This window comes from Hermetia illucens, chromosome 4, assembly GCF_905115235.1.
Source record: "Hermetia illucens chromosome 4, iHerIll2.2.curated.20191125, whole genome shotgun sequence".
Lineage (NCBI taxonomy): Eukaryota > Metazoa > Arthropoda > Insecta > Diptera > Stratiomyidae > Hermetia > Hermetia illucens.
The window spans coordinates 19,945,973-19,964,070 of NC_051852.1; the positions used below are offsets into that span (position 1 = coordinate 19,945,973).

Consider the following 18,098-nt stretch of genomic DNA (forward strand, 5'->3'; position numbering starts at 1 on the left):
TAGCCAATTTGCGGTTTGTATCCTCATAAAGTTCATATTTTATCCGGATATCTATAATGCCGGACAAGTAATCAACATGGACCGCATGTTGTAGTGTAGTGTAGTTCGTACGGTATTGCAGGCTAACCAGAGGAGCAACGCAGAATGTTAATGTATGCCTGCAACCCTTCTGTTGGTCCTGGTAACCACTCGAAATCCAGCCATTTCTGTATGCAGATGTTGCAATTGTTTTTGAAAGAGGAATTATAGCCAAAGTCATTTACGTCGTAGGCCACAATCTGAACCGCAATAGATGCACATTTGTGGTTGACAGTGCGATTGAAGTAAGCCTCCGCAAGTACAATATGTTGGTAGCATGTAGTGGATCCTAGGACAGCAGTGAAGAATGTATTTGTCAAAATATATGCGAACCACCCTCGGTCTAATACTTCAAATACACAAGTAGACAACTAATTAATCACTTGGATATGTGAAGAGTATGTTTTTGTGCCGATGATGACAGCGGTGGGGAGGAGTCTTGTAGTAGGAATGGATACCCTTGTGAAGTATCGACGCTTTCCCAGGATTTTCCTCCTTTGACTATAACTTCAGTTTAGGGAGACAGAATCGGCTCCGATTTTGGAATTGGGATGTTTTGGGAAACAGTTGTAGGAACGATGACAGTTGGAGTATTCTCCAGAGATCGAATAGAGTCTTACAGAAGTTAACATAGCTCGTATCCAAACTTCTTATCAGTCCTACATCCGATAGCATGAATAACTTCGAATCAAATCACTAACTTCTCCTTGAAAGTGTAGAAAGAAAAATTGGCTTTCCATATTTACCCGAAGAGAACTACAGGGTTACGCTTACCGGACAGGTCCTTCACTGAATAATTTGCGGACATACTGCATAACTTCAAGGCATTATTATTATTCTGTTAAGGGAAAGTCGCACCGCGTCCTTGAAGAACTATTGTGCCCCTTTTACCGGTTATAGTGTACCCGTTGATCATAGTATCTCAAGCAGACCCGTAACCATTAGGAACTTTAGTATGTTCCCCACTTCCAGATGTTTCAGCTTTGCATCTGGTATTAAGTGTTCTCCCAGATGTATCGACCTACTTTGCACAAGTGCCGGATACTGTCGCAGGACGTGCATAGAGGTTTCGTCCTCCTCCTCACAAAACCTGCAGGCAGTGTCCGTAGATATCCCTAGCTTCCCTAGGTGATAGTTCAGCCGACAATGACCAGTGACAATTCCCACTATGATTCGAAGGTTCTTTTTGGTGAGGTTTAAGCAAGCCTTTGTGCGCATGGGTTCGTATCCCCCAATAAGCACCCTGGACTGCTCCATCCCTGGTAGGCCCGCCCAATATAGTTCCCTCAACCATTTCTCTTCGTTTTTTAGATTCATAGCCATGAAACCGTTTCCGATTCCACAGAAGGGTTCTGGCCCGTGTAAAGGCATCCCTGCTCCGTTCTTGGCTAGTTCATCCGCTGCCTCGTTGCCTTCCAACCCATCATGGTCTGGAACCCAAAGTATCCAGACCTTGTTGGTCGAACCGAGTGTATTCAGTCTCTCAAGGCATTCCCATACCAGTTTAGAATTCACCTGGTTGGACCTAAGTGCCTTGATCGCTATCGGCTATCGGTGAGAATAGCTATGTTCTGCCCCCTGTAGTTCCTTTGCAGATTAAAAGAGGGACATTTGTCTATGGCGTAAATTTCCGCCTGGAATATGCTAGTGTACCTGCCTATTGGCTCAAAGTACATTTTCCTTGGACCAATGACACCGGCACCCGCTCCCTCTGCTGTGAGGGTTCCGTCAGTGTACCAAGTAATCAGTTGCTGGTTTAAGCCGTATGTCGCAGCCACGCTCTCCCAGTTTGCCTTGTTACTCCAACGTGTTTCAAACTTCTTATCGAAGTGAAACCTCATTGTCATGTTGTCCCTCGGTATCAGTAATTCGGGATACTGCCTAGAAAGGATCCTTCGATTTAGGCAGCTCCCCGCCTCACTCATACTACCGGCCATCCTGAATATTGATCTCCTTGCCTGCATCTGTATGTGCAGATGGAGAGGGGTTAATCTCAGAAGGACCTCCAGGGATGCCGTTGGGCATGTCCTCATTGCCCCACTGATACACACGCAAGCCAGCCTTTGGAGTTTATTTAATTCCCTGGCTTGTGTGCTGAGTTGGGTTCTTTCTGCCCAGATTACCGCTCCATAGGTAATCATTGGCCTTACTATTGCAGTATATATCCAAAGTAGTATCTTCGGGCTACAACCCCATTTTTTCCTGCTATGGATCTGCAAGTCATCAGAGCCCTCGTGGCTTTCCGACAAGTGTTTCCGACATGTGTCTTCCAGAGTAATTTTTGGTCTAGCGTGATTCCCAAATATTTTACCTCTGTTTCTCGTTTCACCTCCATATCATGTAATGTTATGGCTTTCAGGTGATCCAGCTTACGCCTCCTAGTGAATGGTACTATAGTGGTTTTGGTTGGGTTGATCCGCAGTCCCACCTTCCTGCACCAGGCACTAGTAACCCTTAATCCAGTTTGGATTCTATCACATAGGGTATCTTCATATTTGCCCCTACAGATTAGAACAATGTCGTCCGCGTAGCCCTGGACTTGTATTGCAGTATTAGTTAACACGTCCAGGAGTTCATCCACTACCATACTCCACATCAGCGGCGATAGTACTCCACCCTGTGAACAGCCTTGAGTGGTGTTCATGATAATAGAATTTGTACCTGTTTGTACCTTTATTTGTCTGCTTTCTAGCATTTTACCCATCCAGAGTGCCAGGGTGTTTCCCACTCCCTTATGGCTCAAGGCATCCTGTATCTCTGTGTGCGATGTGTTTTCAAACGCTCCTTCGATATCCAAAAACGTGCACAGTGCAATTTCTTTTGTTTCTATGGCGTCCCGTAGTACCTCTGTCAGCTGATACAGAGTAGTTTCAGTTGACCGTCCTGCCCGGTAAGCGTGTTGACAGTGATGTAGGGGATTACGCTTTAGAACGTTAGTTCTAATATAGTTGTCTATGACCTTCTCCACCGTTTTGAGTACGAACGATGTTAGGCAGATTGGTCTGAAAGATTTACGGTGAAAAGGATCCCTTTTATCCGCTTTCGGAAAAAAGACCACTTTTGCCCGTCTCCACGCCCTTGGTATGTAACCCAGGGCTATGCTCCTCTTTACCACCCTCAGAAGAGACTCTAACATAATTCCTAGGCCTCTCTGGATGCTGGGAAAATGCCATCTACTCCGGGAGATTTCACTGGTTTAAAAGTTCCCACTGCCCATCTTAGCCTAGCTTCTGAGCATACCTCTTTTGCTAGTTTCCAGCTATCCTTCCTTCCCCTTTTATTCGTTGTTGGGGTGTCAGGCAGACTATTGTCGCCTGTCACCGTGGGGTAGGACCCCGGAAAATGAGTTCTGAGAAGCAGGTGTACCCTGTCCTCCTCATTCTCAGTGAATGTCCCATCTTCCTTTTTCAAGCAGACAGAGGATATTCCCCCGCACAGCCTTGTTGCTTGTGTGATCTGTTCAATCCCTTCACAGAATTCCCTAAAGCTGTTCAACTTCAAGGCATACTTTCATCTTCTGCTTCCAATCATAGCTCCTACCTAAGGAAGCCTAGGTAAAGGAGACGAGAACAATCTATTCCGTCCCAATGTATTGATGCTAAGGTAGGATCTCCTTAGAAGTAGTCTCCGATCTTCATTGCTCACGATCCGCGGAATGACGTCCCCGAGATATCCGAGTAAACAGCTCTGAACCCCTAGTTGGCAGTATACCTACGTTCTTGAGAAAATATCGCAGTAAAAAGCGAATCGCGAGTGACCAGTATACGTCAGAACATTATCGCTCGATATTATCGCGATCTTCAAATATAGCTAGAATGGAGGTTCAAGCAATTATTGATGCCCTGCAGGAAAGGGTCACAAAACTCGAAATTGTGAGCTCCCGCAAGAAAAAAGGACGCGAGAGGGTTTTTCTGCGGCATGGGAAGAAGTGAAGCAGCTCTACTGGGATTTCCTCACCGACCATAACCACCTTCTTCGCCGAAATGCTTCTAAGGACATGACTTATTTTCGAGAAAATAAATTATCCGTATTGATCAGTATTTTCAATGCGACTAAGGAGCTGATTGGGCGTGTTCATCGCGATCTCATTCCCGAAAGCTCTCCAGTCGGTGCAGAAATCACAGGCGGCAGGACAACATCAAGTCCGCGCCCCGTACTTTCAGCAGGGTTTAACGATGCTCGAGGGGAGTCGGAGGATACGGCAAAACAGCAGGAAAACTTGTTTTCTAAGGATTGGTTTCCCAGGGTTCGTGATGAATTGAACATGACTCTTAGTAACATACCGTTGTCGAAAAGCGATTTCCGGTTAAGAAGCTCCGAGGCCGAAGGCGTTCCTTATTAGATTCGCGGCCATAGACCTTCTGCTTGTCCACCAGTCCCTAATATTCCTTCGTTTAATGGGGGCCTTCGTCACTGTGAGGCTTTCCGCAGTATCTTTCAATCAATCTATGAAGGATCTGATATTGGGCGAGCAGAGAGACTAATGATGCTGCAGAGCAAATTAAAAGGTGATACGAGGAGAGTCGTAGAGCACTTAGGAGTGCATGGGGAGAACTACGAGAAGGCCTGGGAACTTCTGGATCGGCTATCCTCGGGCGCTGGTAGACAAGGAAAGAGGCTGGCAGTTCCGGTTACAGATCACACCTCGCTGCAACTTAAATAGCTTCGGTCGCCAAGACCACTTGCAGCAACCCGGAACCTACCGAATTGCCCAGGTCAAGAAGTTTGTGAGTTCTAGATACAACAGTAAATACAACAGTCAGCCGATAGGCGATGTCGTCAGAATATTATCACTCATGTGCATACATCACTGGATCTATGGTACTGGTGACGACATAGCTCGATAGCAAGCCGGAACACGGAATCGCTTACAAAGTTATACGTACGCTGACCTTATAGAAAGCACTGCCGGTGATTGTTGACTGTGTTTATGCGGATTTAAGCGATCGATGGCTTGTGGGAATCGCTCAAACACTGAGAGTCATCGAAGCCGTCAACAGCTTTCGATAGAGTGATGTGAGCCTAGCTCAGCCAAGGTGGTAGTTGTGCCAGCACCTTCACCTGACCGGGTAGTGTGCATGGAGCCGACCGTGAGTTCCGGGAACAGCTCAACTCAGGTCAGGCCTCGGGGAACTCAGGTACAGGTTTTGTCTCCGAGGGTACACCCGTTACTAACTATTGATGGAATGTTAGGAAAGAGAAGAGTTAACTGTATTTTCGGGACGATAGGAGAATGCGTCGCTGACCGCAGTGCCCAGTGAAAGAGGCAGGAACGACTCAAATACCCGACGAGACGCGGGGGTGCCCAAGCTCAAACACGAAAAACAGGACGAAGAAGTCACAAAAAGCGATGCGAGTGCTGGCTCGGGGACGGCGACTTCAGTACTCTGCGGTATTCCTCTACCGGAAAGAAACCCATAGAAAGTCCTTGAAATTGAGCAGATTCAAACAAAAGGCAAGTGGGAACGTAGTCGAATGTCCTTGCTAGAGTCGAAGAGGAAAGGTGTTAATGTGCATGCGATCTGCAACATTCCTCCAAAAAAACGTGAGCAAAAACATGAAAAACGGCTAAAAGAGCTGAAAGGACTGCAGCAGCGGAAAATGCGCAAAAAGCAAAAACAACTGCACTTCCCGCTGAGAACACTGTAAGTCCCAAACTAGTTGGAGACAGTTCGTTGTAAAGTGAGCTGGACAAAGGCGGAAAGAGGAAGTCGCGCCTGGAGGAGAAGATCGCGGTATTCTTTCTCCGTCTGCTGATTTTCTGGCTTCCCCCTGGTCCTTTGGCAAAGCCACCTTGCTTGCAGACACGATGCTCCCAACAGCGCAATTTAAATTTTTTGGTTCCACCAATAGTTTGGTTTCCTACTGTGTTGGAACTTGCGTTGCGGCATTGTAAAGTCGCAGGCCTCAGTTATCCGTTGACATAATTGGCTCACTTTTCCCAGTGCCGTTCCTTTCGGGTCGTAACCTCCTTCTAAAGCTACCAGGAATGTCTCTTCCTAGAAAGTTCCAACTATCCGGGTTTTTCCACTTTTGATGCTCACTCGACTGTCGCCTCCATCATTCGTGACGTCGAGAAAGGTGGCCTGATGGTCACTGTAGATATAGTGCACACTCACCCGCCAGACCATCCCTCTCGTCAACAAGGTACTGAGGTAGGTTAGATCGACGATTGAGCCTAGTCCTCCGCTTCAGAAAGTAGGCACGCATCCAACGTTGGCGAGTACTATGACCAGCTTCGCAAAGGTTTCAAGCAAGATTTTGCCCCTGCTGTTCGTCACTCGACTTTCCCAGTCTAAAGCCCACGCGCTGAAATCGACGGGAATGATTTTGGGGTTGCGGTCTCTAGCGCCCAATACCAAACTGTCTAGCATTTCCTCATATTGCACTAATGTAGCACTAGGAGGAGCATAACAGCTGTAGATATGGACTCCGTTGACTTTCGCCCATAAAAAACCAGCTCCCGGGAATGTTATTGTCTCTTGAATGGCTGGCGGTCCACATGCCCATATTGCCGCGCTTCCCGATGAGTCTTTCACCTACACACAATCGTAATTTCGGCACGGTTCACATATTACCACCACATCCACATTCGACCCCCGAATGGTTTGAGAGAGTCTTGAGCTGCCTCGCAATGACAATCTGATGATCCAGCTCCCTCTTATATGCCGGGCACCTGTCACCACCTGCAACATGCCGATCATCTACTCCGTCCTCCCTTTGCACAACATGCATCGTGGATCTACAGTGCAGACTTTGATGAGGTAGCCCTCTTCACCACACTTCCTGCACCTTCTCGACCTATCATATTGGCTAGTACATGCTGCTGCAAAGTGACCCTTCAGAGATATTTGCTCCCTAAGTCGACACACGACCCAACCTATTCTTACCTTGCCCGTGGTAATCAGTTTAATCCCTGATTCCACCGGCAAGCTATGCCTTTCATCCTTTTGATAGCACTGTCGTCTAGGTCTCTAAGGTTAAATTGTTCCCTTAGCGCAGCACAGATATTCTCTGGTGATATGACCTAATCTAGGTACTTGCACTCTATCACTATTTATTGCTTCCCAGCTTTCACGTCTACTTGTTCATCTCGCACCTTTGCTACCTGCGGACTACCCACTATCTTCTCGCTAGATTTGTTTAGTTCCAGCAGCAGAACCCCCTTTTGCGTACACCTGATACGGCTTACACTGCAACCCAGGTCTGTCGGTTCCATATCGGCTTTCACTCTGCGAAGAATGTCGGTGTAGGACATATCTCCTTTCTTCGAAATAATGATTACTTCCGGACGAGCCTTCTTTTTTTCCTTGTGCCGCTTTTCGCCGCCCACCTTTGTCCATTCTTCGGATTTATAAGCTATAGGCTATTTCCCTTTTGTCACAGTGGGACCCGTATTCGCAGAACTACCCAGAACTTTCGCTGGCGCAGCTTTCTTTGGCGAGAAGGCTTCTTTCTTCTTGGCCGATTGTTGGGCACCAATGGATTTACTTATTCCATTCCTACTCCGTTTGCCCGCGTTCTCAACTATCTGACGTTTGAGTGGTATCACCTGCGTCTCCCGTGTGACTTTGCCACATGATGCTTGGACGTTTTTCTCCTCCACCAATAAGACAACTTAATACCTCGTATCAGAGCCCTGATATTTTGATGGATATTCCGCCTCTCCTTAACGAATTCACAGAGTTCATTTATACATTTCCCCCACGAAACAAACGCTGTTACAGTTTGCTGCCTTCCACGATTGCATTTTGCAGTATCGATAGATATGTCAGTCCGGGGACTCTCCAAGTTCCTTTCCGAACCCCTCGACGAATCTCGACTGCCTAGGGGTAAAGTTGCCTTCAGTGGTGACCTCCCAAGTTTTGAGCTTTTCGAAAAGGATCCCGTGTATATCTCATTTCCACTTCACTAAGATCTCTTGTAGCATTAGATGCCAAAGTAGCCAAGTTTCCCACTACTGAGGCACTGCGGTCGTTGGATGTCGACGGCCGGGAGCCCGCTTGCCCACTCCCAAAAGCCGCCGGTACTGGGTTTCCGAAGCCCTACACCGTAAAAAACTACCTTTCTCGTCTCCATATTTGGTTTGATTTCTGGATGTCTTTCCCATAGCCAATTTTTATCTACGGGCGGGCGATTATTTCTCACCTACCTGGCCTGCGCATAAGCATGCCCATGCACGCACATTTCCTGATGAATGGATGTGCATGTCCTTAACGCATCCACCGAGCGTTCCTTTATCCGCACGAAGAAACGCGCTAGATGGGAGAACCAGCCAAAAGGCAAGAGTACTGATATTTATCAAGGGGAAATATACGCCATAGATAGGTGTGCCTAATTCAACTCCTAAGGAAGTACATGGGGACAGAACATTACGATCCTAACTGCACTCATTTCCAAACAGAACTCAGAACTCAATACCGATGAAGCAATGCCAACGTAAATTACATGCCCTTTTTCCGGATAGTCTGGGTCTGGGCCTTATTCGGTTCGCCGGCAATGAGGCCGCGGATGAACCAACCAAGTAGGCAGCAGAATCGCTCCTAAGTGGACCGAAACCCATCTGTCGAATTGCAAGGAGGTTCACGGCTATGATTCTAAGGAAAGGGGAGGAACGATGAGGGAATATACGGCGAATGTACCTGGAGTGGAAGGATTATTTGAATCTCACCAAAAGGACCTTGGAATGGAGTACAGCAAAATTACCACCTGAGAAAGCTAGGGATATTTACGAACATTGTCTGTCTCCAATACAAAGGTCCAAAGGTCAACCAGGGTACCCTAATGGGATACTCAAAATGCTACTCCCCAACTTGTAATCTAAGGAGAGGACCGACCTTGTCAAATTACAATCTACCAAATAACTAAGACCAAAAAACTAGTAGTCCGAAACAGTGTTATCCAGAACTTCCCATCAACAGAACAACCCATTAACTAGCCAAACACTTCGCCTGGTAACAGACAGCACCTATCCCGGCAGCTGACCGAGCAGAAAAGGAAGAAGAGAAAGGATTTTTCTAGGTAACTTTTCGTGTGCTAAATACGGTGTTTTGAAATCCCAGGAGTCCAAACTTCGGAAGCTATTGAAATGGTTCAAAAGCAACATAACTCAGTTTCAAACCCGCAGATATTGTGCCTGCTAATTACCACGTTTTCACATCGATAACTGATGGTCTGCACATCATTTCGTCCTTAAGAGAGTACCGAAAATTAAGTCTATGATTGGTGGTTGGGTGGTTAACTTCAAAAATGAATCATCCTTTCGAAGAGTCCTTTCTTTGGCAAAAAACAACTCTTCGAAGTTCACTCACACCCAACATTAAACTCGAAGTGCACAACATTATCTTCAAAGCATTCTCAGATTTTCAAAGAAGGATTCTAAGAAAATTCATCCAATCGTATCCTGACACATAACTTCAGCCATAAACACCCGCATATCTCCACGCAAATATCAAATCTTCCAAATCAACCCCTCCAACATCAAAACATTTTCCCGGAACTTTTGTCATCAGCAAAAGGGATTTCAACAGTAATTACTCACAATTATCAAGTGATGCCGTGATTTTCGGTGGCGACAACAATGCTGGCAGTTTACCCTGCAGTCGTACATTATTATTGGTCGTGGCGGCGGTGGTAGTTCCAATGCTCTGGTTGGAACTGGCTGCAGAATTGTTATTTGTGGTAGCACCGACATAGTCAAGGAGAGTTCCCACCGAGCCTGACCGCGGAACTGTCGGGATTTCCTCTAAGGCGATTTGTTGTGGACGCTGTTGTTGCTGCTGAATTGGCTCCAACGATGGAAGTGCCCGACTCTCGAACTGCAGATAGCGTAAACTGAAAGTGGTGGGGGTTACATATTTTTATGTGTTCAGCTCGTTGTTAGCTATTGACATTTGGTGTTTGCTGGGAAAGTTACCTAAATGCACTCGGCGGACGTCCTGGTGGTGCTAACTTTCCATAGAGTTGACGACGTGGTTCACGGGGTGTTATCGGCCGTCGAGTGCTGACCAAACGAGCTCCTCCTGGAAATGGAAAAAGGATTGAAATTTATTTGCTAGTTGTCATTCATTTAAGAAGTTAACGAATGAATTTCAAGATTTATTGAGTAGAATGAAGTCATTCTATATACTAAAAAGGAAAGTGGTTTGAGGACGAACAATCGAAACTGTAGAAAATAAGGCATCCATAGAGTCTCTTTGTTATTGTTCATACCCCATTCCCATCGGCGCCATTTTAACTTCAGAGGCACTATGCTTCACTTACATTATTATTGTCACACTTGGTATTGTGTACCCAGTAAAAGGACGAGCACCTTAAGGGGTCGCTTTCGATACGGGAAGTTATGCGTCCTAGCTAGCTTCCGACCTGCTCTATACCTGCCTATAGCCTTGAGAAAGTTTCTTAGTGAAGTGCAAACTGCTAATGGCCAATACACGCCAGGACACACTGACAGTCCCCGGAGTTGCCGAGAAATCCTTCCCTTCCTTGATGTGAGCCTAGCTCTGCCAAGATGGTAGATGTAACGGGTATCAGGAAGCCAGTTCCTTCGAGACCTTAGTCGGGTAGTGTGCACTGAACCTGGATTTTTAGACCGACTAGCTCCGAGGAAGCGCTAATCGGTCCATAAGTTCCGGGATCAGCTAAGCGTAAGTTAGACCACAGCGAACTGGGGTAGGCACTTTGTCCCAGAAGGTGAACCCGTCCCTGACTATTGCCGTGCGCCCCCTTACACACGATGCGCTGGTAAAGACTTGGGGGGAACAAAAATTACATAACTGAAGAGACAATAGGGGTGACGAAACATCAGGATGCGCACAGCCAAATAAAGAAAAAGTCTCGCAACGTGACGCAGCACCCGGGATGGAGACGACAACCCAGACAGTACCACGCAGTGCTGTTGTTCCAGAAACAGGCGCAACGAAAACCGCTGAGATTATCAAGATATGTGTGGCAGTTGTAAAGCGTATTTGGTCTGCAAAGTCCCATTAGAAAAGACGTGAAACTGGGCTCGAAGATAGCGGAACAGAAGTGTCTTTCATCCGAAAAAATAAAGAGTGGTAGAATCCTTGTCAAATTAGGCCCAAAGATAACAAACAAAAGTGCGTTCTGTGAACTACTCAAGCGACTATTAGAAGAGAAATCTTTGATTTCTAGCCTAGGACCTACCTGCTGTTTGGAAATCCGAGATCTTGACTACCCTATCAAGCGCGAATGTTCGGAAGAAACCAATGCCCGAATTGGTATCACCTCTGTCAACTCTCAGGACCTAAATCACCTTGTGGAGGGAGTTGGCGAGCAACACGCGAAGAAACTTCTTACCACGAGGAAAATCAGATCGTAATTTGTCTCCCTTCTTCTTTCTTGATTAAATTCCTCATTCATAAGCTTCAAATCAAAATCTGGTGATCCCCTGTCTCCAACTTTCACGATGTTACCAACTTCTTTGCTAAACATCTTAATTCGCAACAGAAGGTACAAAATGGAGATTTCTCTAAAACTTTTGGTACCGACAGCCACAACATATTCCTCTCCAAAGCCTTTGTACTCAATTTCCTCCGTCGTTCCCCAAGCCTCTTTACTAGGCCCTCTACTATTCCTATTTATTATTAAAGACTTTTTTCCTCACCGAACCTTGTCTGCTGTACGCAAACAACCTTGCGCTGTTCGTCCCTTTTTTCCCTTTACTGAACTGTCCTGTTTTATAGAAAGCTTCTTTATCCCCTCTTAATAGGCAACTTTTATTATTTCAGACCTCCTTTCAATGCCTGGTTATATAATAACATTCACTTCGTCGAAATTATCAATCATGTTCCAAAATATCTAGTTTTATCTAGCATTTCCTCAATCCAGCCCTACTTGACAGTTTTCAACTACCTCGTTAGAAACATCTTCGGGAATTGCTCTGAGAATGAATACCTTGAGCACCTTCAGTTTCATATAAGGCACTTGCCCTGGTGGCCGGGCTAGCCAGGCTGGACATTCTTTCCGAACTACTCGTGAGGCCAAAACATGGGCTCATATAAAAAACACAAAAAACAGACTATAGAAGAAGAAGTGGTGACGCTTGGCGCATCATTGGTCCTTGATATAACCCTACTAACCGACAATTGAATTCTTAGGGTGGAGAACTGGAAAGTGTCTGACCAGAGATCCTTCTCAGATCACAGTTGGATACTTTTCAGTCTCGATCTTGTCGCAGAGGCCTCTACACCCTTCAAAGGCCACAGGAGGATCGACTGGAAGAAGTATAGTCAAGTTATGAAGAACAAACTCTTTGGTGTGCAAGTTGGTAAAATTGGCACGACAAACAGACTCAGTTAAAGTAAAGACCGGGGCTCTAGAAAAGGCATTCGAAACCATCTCGTGCCCTGTTAAATATAGCAAGAAGACACTGCCACAGTCGTGAAATAAGGGTCTGTTCAACCTCAAGAAGGTGACCAGCGAAATCTTGAACATATGCTTCAGGTATGAATATTGATAGCCATACAAGGATTACCTGGAAAAGTACAAATCCGCCATCAAGACCGCCAAGAAGCGATCCTGGTTGGACTATTGTCAGAACATTGAAAGCGAGTCGGCGAGGTTCAGTAATATTCTGTCCAGGGAACATAGGACGCCATCCTTTGTTAAAAAGTCGGAAGGCTCCTGGACGGAATTTTGTAGCAAATCTCTGCAGCTGCTGGTTCAGATGCATCTCCCCGCCAGCGAGGAGGACTATAAGTCAGAGCCTTACTTAGAACGTATGCAGCTCCAGTCATGCGAGTATACCAAATTGGTAATTACCGAGGACAAAATCGATCTCTCCGCATATAAATCTCCAGGCCCAGATGGCATAATGCCAATCATGCTACAGAAGTACTAAGAAGGGGTTTGGCCGTGGCTTGTCGAAGTTTACCGGAGCTGTATCTCTTTGGGCTACGAACCACAGTCTTGGAGACGCCCGCGAGTGGTTTTCATAGCGAAAGCGGGCAGGGGCGGCCATGTATCCGCGAAGGACTTTAGACCAATCAGCCTCACCTCTTTTCAGTTGAAGACCCTAGAGCGCGTCCTGGACATCCACTTAAGGACAATTATGGGGAGAATGCTTTTCTCTAAGTCCTAGAATACAAACAATATAGACCAGTTGCCTTCCTGGATATAAAGGGAGTATTCAACCACGTTAGTGCCAATGCCATCGAGGAAGTCTTGACCAGTATTGGATTGGAGAGATGTCTTCCGCATTGGATAATATCCATGCTAAAACCAGGATAATGCAGTCGGATTTGATAGGCAGCCACTTTGCCAGAGCTGTGACCTGGCCTGCCCCAGGGTGACACCATCTTTCCGGTGCTCTGGTTGATAGTGAGAGACAAAATTTTACGGATATTGGACACGACCGAGGTGAAGGTGGTGACGTATGCTTGATGATATTGGTGTCAGGGATATTCCCCTCCATCATGAGTGGCATCATGGAAGGAGTGTTGGGGGTGGTGTGCCTATGCCCGGTAAGATGTGGACTCGGCGTAAATCCAAAACAGAACTGATGCTATTCACCGCTAAAACAAGGGTACCCGAATTCTACTTCTCGCCGCTGAATGAACGAAAAATGGTTCTTTCCTCTAATGTAAAGTATCTGGGTGTAAAGTTGAAGCCGGAGCTAAATTGGAGATTGAACATTGAACTGCTGGTTAAGAAGGCCTATATAGCCTTCTATGCCTGCAAAAGGACGAGGTCTCCGCTGTGATTCATCCCTTCCCATCCAATGTGCGGTGGCAGGCTCTGAGTAAAAAGTACATTAGAACGCAGCTTAATAGGACGCAAAAAACCGCGTGTGCAGGTGCTACCGGGGCTCTGCAGTCCTACCCTGGAGATACTCTCAATGTACTCCTATACCTCCTCCCCCTAGACACAACATTAAATACTTTGTACCGTGCAGTGCCGTCAGACTTTCGTGTGTCCGGATGGTGGACAGCGAAGCTCTACGGCCTTAGTAATATCCTGAATGAAGTGCATTGGAAACTCTGGACATTCCCCACGGACTACGCCCCGCGCAAGCTGAACTCCATAAGAAGCTTTGCTGTGAATTTTCCAACCAGGACAGAGTGGAAAACCGGCGACGTATTAAAACTGGTCTGTGGAGTCGGTGCGGGGACTTTCTCGGATACACACATCCTCATGGATTCGCCAGTGGCAATATTGAAACGCTGTCGGTGACTAGGACATAATTTGAACTCCAAGCATAACATAGCCATCCTGACCGACAGCCAAGTGGTCACTAAGGCCTTGTATTCAACGCGCTGAATAGTCGCTCAAGATCACCCACCTCTGGGTTTCCGGTCATAGGAACATAGAGGGGAATGAGCGGCCTGACGGGGCGGCTAGACAGGGCTCTCCTCTTGACACACTGTGTGCCGCCGTCGACTCTCAAGAGTTAGATAAATTGATCCAATTGGATTGTTGCGCCAACGATTATTTTTATTATTACGGCAGTCTGCACGGGATACTGGCCCATAGGGGACCATGCCACCAGAATGGACGTACCCTACAATAAGCATTGCGGAAGCTGCGGAGAAGAGACGAAAACCATCGAGCAGTTCCTTACGATTGCTCAGCTCTAGCGAGAGCAAGGCTAGCCCATTGAGGACCTCAAAAAGACCTCTAGCTGCAGGTTTACAAAGCTGCTTTTCTTCATGTATGCTTTGGACTGGCTTTGAAGGTCTGAACCACCTGGACTCTGCCTCCTTGCTCTTATCAAAGTAGCCATGGTCTTAGGAGTTTGTGGCATCAGAACCACAAATAAAATTCTCCCGCCCCTTCTTCTTTCAAAATAACTTTCTCCTCCTGTGCAAAATATCCTTTCCAGCGCCGCACTCTCAACCTCCCTCAACTGAGACACCGAATCTGCTGTGGTTTTTTCAAGGTCTGTATTACCTAATGTTCTACGTTGGCCCTCGTGACACACATAGCGCAGATCAGACCGGATTCCACTGGAAATTTTCTAATGTAGCTATATCTAATGAGAGTGTTCAATGATAAACAAGTCGGGAAGCCGGAAGCTGGACGCTTCAGGTACGAAAGATTTTGTGTATTTCTTAGTACGTAGCACCTAATATTATATATCCAAATATTATGTGAGAGTATCCACTTTCGGGTGATATTGACATTCATAGTCTTCAATTTTCAAAGAAGCAACAACTTTGACGTGTTATAACTTTGTTAGTAATAGTGCGATTTCCACCAAACTTGGCAAGATTATGCTCTACATTATAGCCTACCTGCCTCGCGGTACTAGGATGAACTTAAGGGAAGTTTCGCAGCGAATTACTAAAAATTATACTAATATACTATTATTAACTTTATTTGAACAGATATTGGTATGAAATGTATTTCGGAGCCCAGGCACCATATAGTAGCAGCCTCCTGATTTTTTTCAAATTTTTCAGTTTGGTAGTTTCTGAGAATGGCCCCCTTAAAGAAATGATCACTTTCAACCCCCCGCACTCCCCATCTTTCCAACAAATGTGAAAACTAAGACCGGCTTTGAAAAGTACTAATCGAGACCTTTAATTTGATACCCCACATGACTATATTCGATGAACAAAAAATGTATACCCCCCTTTTGCATGTATGGGGACCCCCTCTTAAATTCGACGTAATAGGATGTAACTCACTGTATGCATGAGCGTTCACAGTTCCCACCTTTGTGCCGAATTTGGTGTCAATCGCTATAACCGAGAAAAATGTCAGGCTGGTCCGCTAAAGCTCTAGATGAGCAGACCTTCATGGAGGTGTGGTTAGACCAACCTAATAAAGCAGGCGCGTCTACGAAAAGAGCTTCCCATGTGATCCAATGTATCGCCAAAGCGTGTTACGCGTCCATGCCGAGGAGGTGCTCATTCCCCAGTAGAAGACCAAACTACTGGTGGAATGCTAAACTGACCAGCCTTCGATTAGCCTGTCACCGAGCCAGAAGAGCGACTAAAAGAGCGGTAGGCAGGATCGACCAAGGGCAAAAAGAGCGCGCCTATAAGGAAGCTCGCAAAAACCTCAAGCTCGCCATCCAACGGAGCAAGAGGGAATGCTTTAAGGAGCTCTGTTTAGAAGCGGACGTAAACCCGTGGGAGAGCACCTATAGAATTGTGATGGGGCGATTCAGAGGCCGATCATCTCCGCAGATCACGTGCCCGTCACTCTTGTTAAAAATTATCCAAGGGTTATTCCCTCAGCAAGAGGAGGGCATAGACAGCTTCCAGCAATCTCTGAACGACACGGCAATACCGCCAGTCACCAGTGACGAGCTGATGGAGATCTGGACTAGGATAGGAGATAACAAAGCTCCGGGTCTGAATGGCGTGCCGAATAAGGCCCTTAAGCTTGCCGCAAAATCCAGACACGATATGTTCGGTGAGTTGTTCGAAGCGTGCATGTCTGAAGGGATATTTCCTGCATCATGGAAACGACAGAAGTGGGAGCTACTGCCTAAGGCTGGCAAACCTCCAGGTGAGTCAACCTCCTATAGACCTATTTGTCTTTCGGACATTGTGGGCAAAATGCTAGAGCGGGTAATCTATAATAGATTACTACCGGTTGTTGAGAGCCAGGGAGATCTCTCAGATCGGCAGTATGGGTTCCGTAAAGCCAGATCGAGCATTGATGCCATCAAAATGGTTACTGGCTTGACCGAAGATGCAATCCACGGAAAGGGCAAATATTGCATAGTAGTGACCCTGGATGTGAGAAATGCATTCAATTGGGCCAATTGGAACCTAATACGGGAATCTCCAGCGAAGATTGGTATTCCCGCTTATCTTGCAGCTATTGTCAACAGCTATTTACAAGAACGGAGGCTTTGGTATGACACCGATGACGGACCCCAGAAATACGTTGTCTCCGCGGGTATCCCACAGGGCTCCGTACTGGGCGCACTGCCGTGGAACATCATGTACAATGATGTTCTTAATCTTCCCCTTCCGGAGGAAGCCACGGTGGTGGGCTATGCCGATGATATAACGCTGGTTGTTGTCGCAAAGCATCTCGAAGATGCTGAGTTATACTCATGCGAAGCGATCAGTGCTGTTAGGGGTTGGCTTGAGAGTTCTGGTCTGACTGCTGCGGAGGAAAAAACGGAAGCGGTCCTTATCGCCAAGCGCCGTAAAAGAAATTTTGCCCGTATTTAAATTGGGAACCATCATCATTTCTAAGCCTGCGATCAAATACTTGGGAGTGATGATAGATGGGAAGCTTAGCTATAGGCGACACATGCAGTATGTCTATGACAAAGCATCCACTGCGAGTGTGGCCCTGGCAAGAATGATGCTGAACATGGGAGGGCCATGGCATGCTTCCAGGTTACTTATAGCTAGGATAGTGAGTTCGATCCTGCTCTATGCAGCTCCAGTTTGGGGAAAGGCATTGCAGATTACATTTAACGCTAACAAACTGAGTTCAGTCTACAAAAGAACAGCCCTAAGGGTTTGCTCGGCATTCAGGACTGTCTCAGATGATGCAGCATTCGTCATTTCTGGAATGAGGCCCATTGACATCTTGGCAGATGAGATGATGAATATATATAATGCGAAGTCTATCTCTCCTTTATCACAGACGAAGAACGCCGCAAGGGAGAGATCGCTAAATAGATGGCAAGAGCATTGGGAATGCTCGGGAAAGGGTCCGTGGACAGACAGGCTCATCCCTGCCATCAAGGAGTGGCTGGAGAGACGGCACGGTGAGATTAATTATAATCTTACTCAGTTTCTCACGGGGCATGGAGGATATCGCCAGTACCTATTAAGGTTTAAACTGGATACCTTACCGGACTGTCCAAATTGCGATGGAGTCCCAGCGGACCCAGAGCATGTATTCTTCCACTGTTCAAGGTTTGTGGAGGAAAGGAAGAACCTAGAGGAGACTCTAGGTGAGATGCTCGTACCAGAGAATCTGGTACGAAAAATGCTAACATGTCAAGAAGACTGACTCCATGGTCGTATCTATCCAGAGCGAACTGCGAGAGGCAGAGGAGACCAGAAAAGCGCGGATACGTA

The 18,098-nt window shown here is 46.5% G+C and overlaps 1 protein-coding gene across 2 annotated transcripts in view; it reads right to left on the bottom strand.

Moving 5' to 3' along the window:
• The window catches only part of LOC119656033 (armadillo repeat-containing protein 2), a 48,779-nt gene that overhangs the window by 20,217 nt on the left and 10,464 nt on the right, over positions 1-18,098 (bottom strand). For both annotated transcript variants that reach the window (XM_038062299.1, XM_038062300.1), the window contains exons 3-4: positions 9,995-10,100; positions 9,620-9,912 (exon numbers count right to left, since the gene is read on the bottom strand). In XM_038062299.1, coding sequence (XP_037918227.1) covers positions 9,620-9,912; positions 9,995-10,100 — 399 coding nt within the window. The remainder of the gene's footprint in view (positions 1-9,619; positions 9,913-9,994; positions 10,101-18,098) is intronic.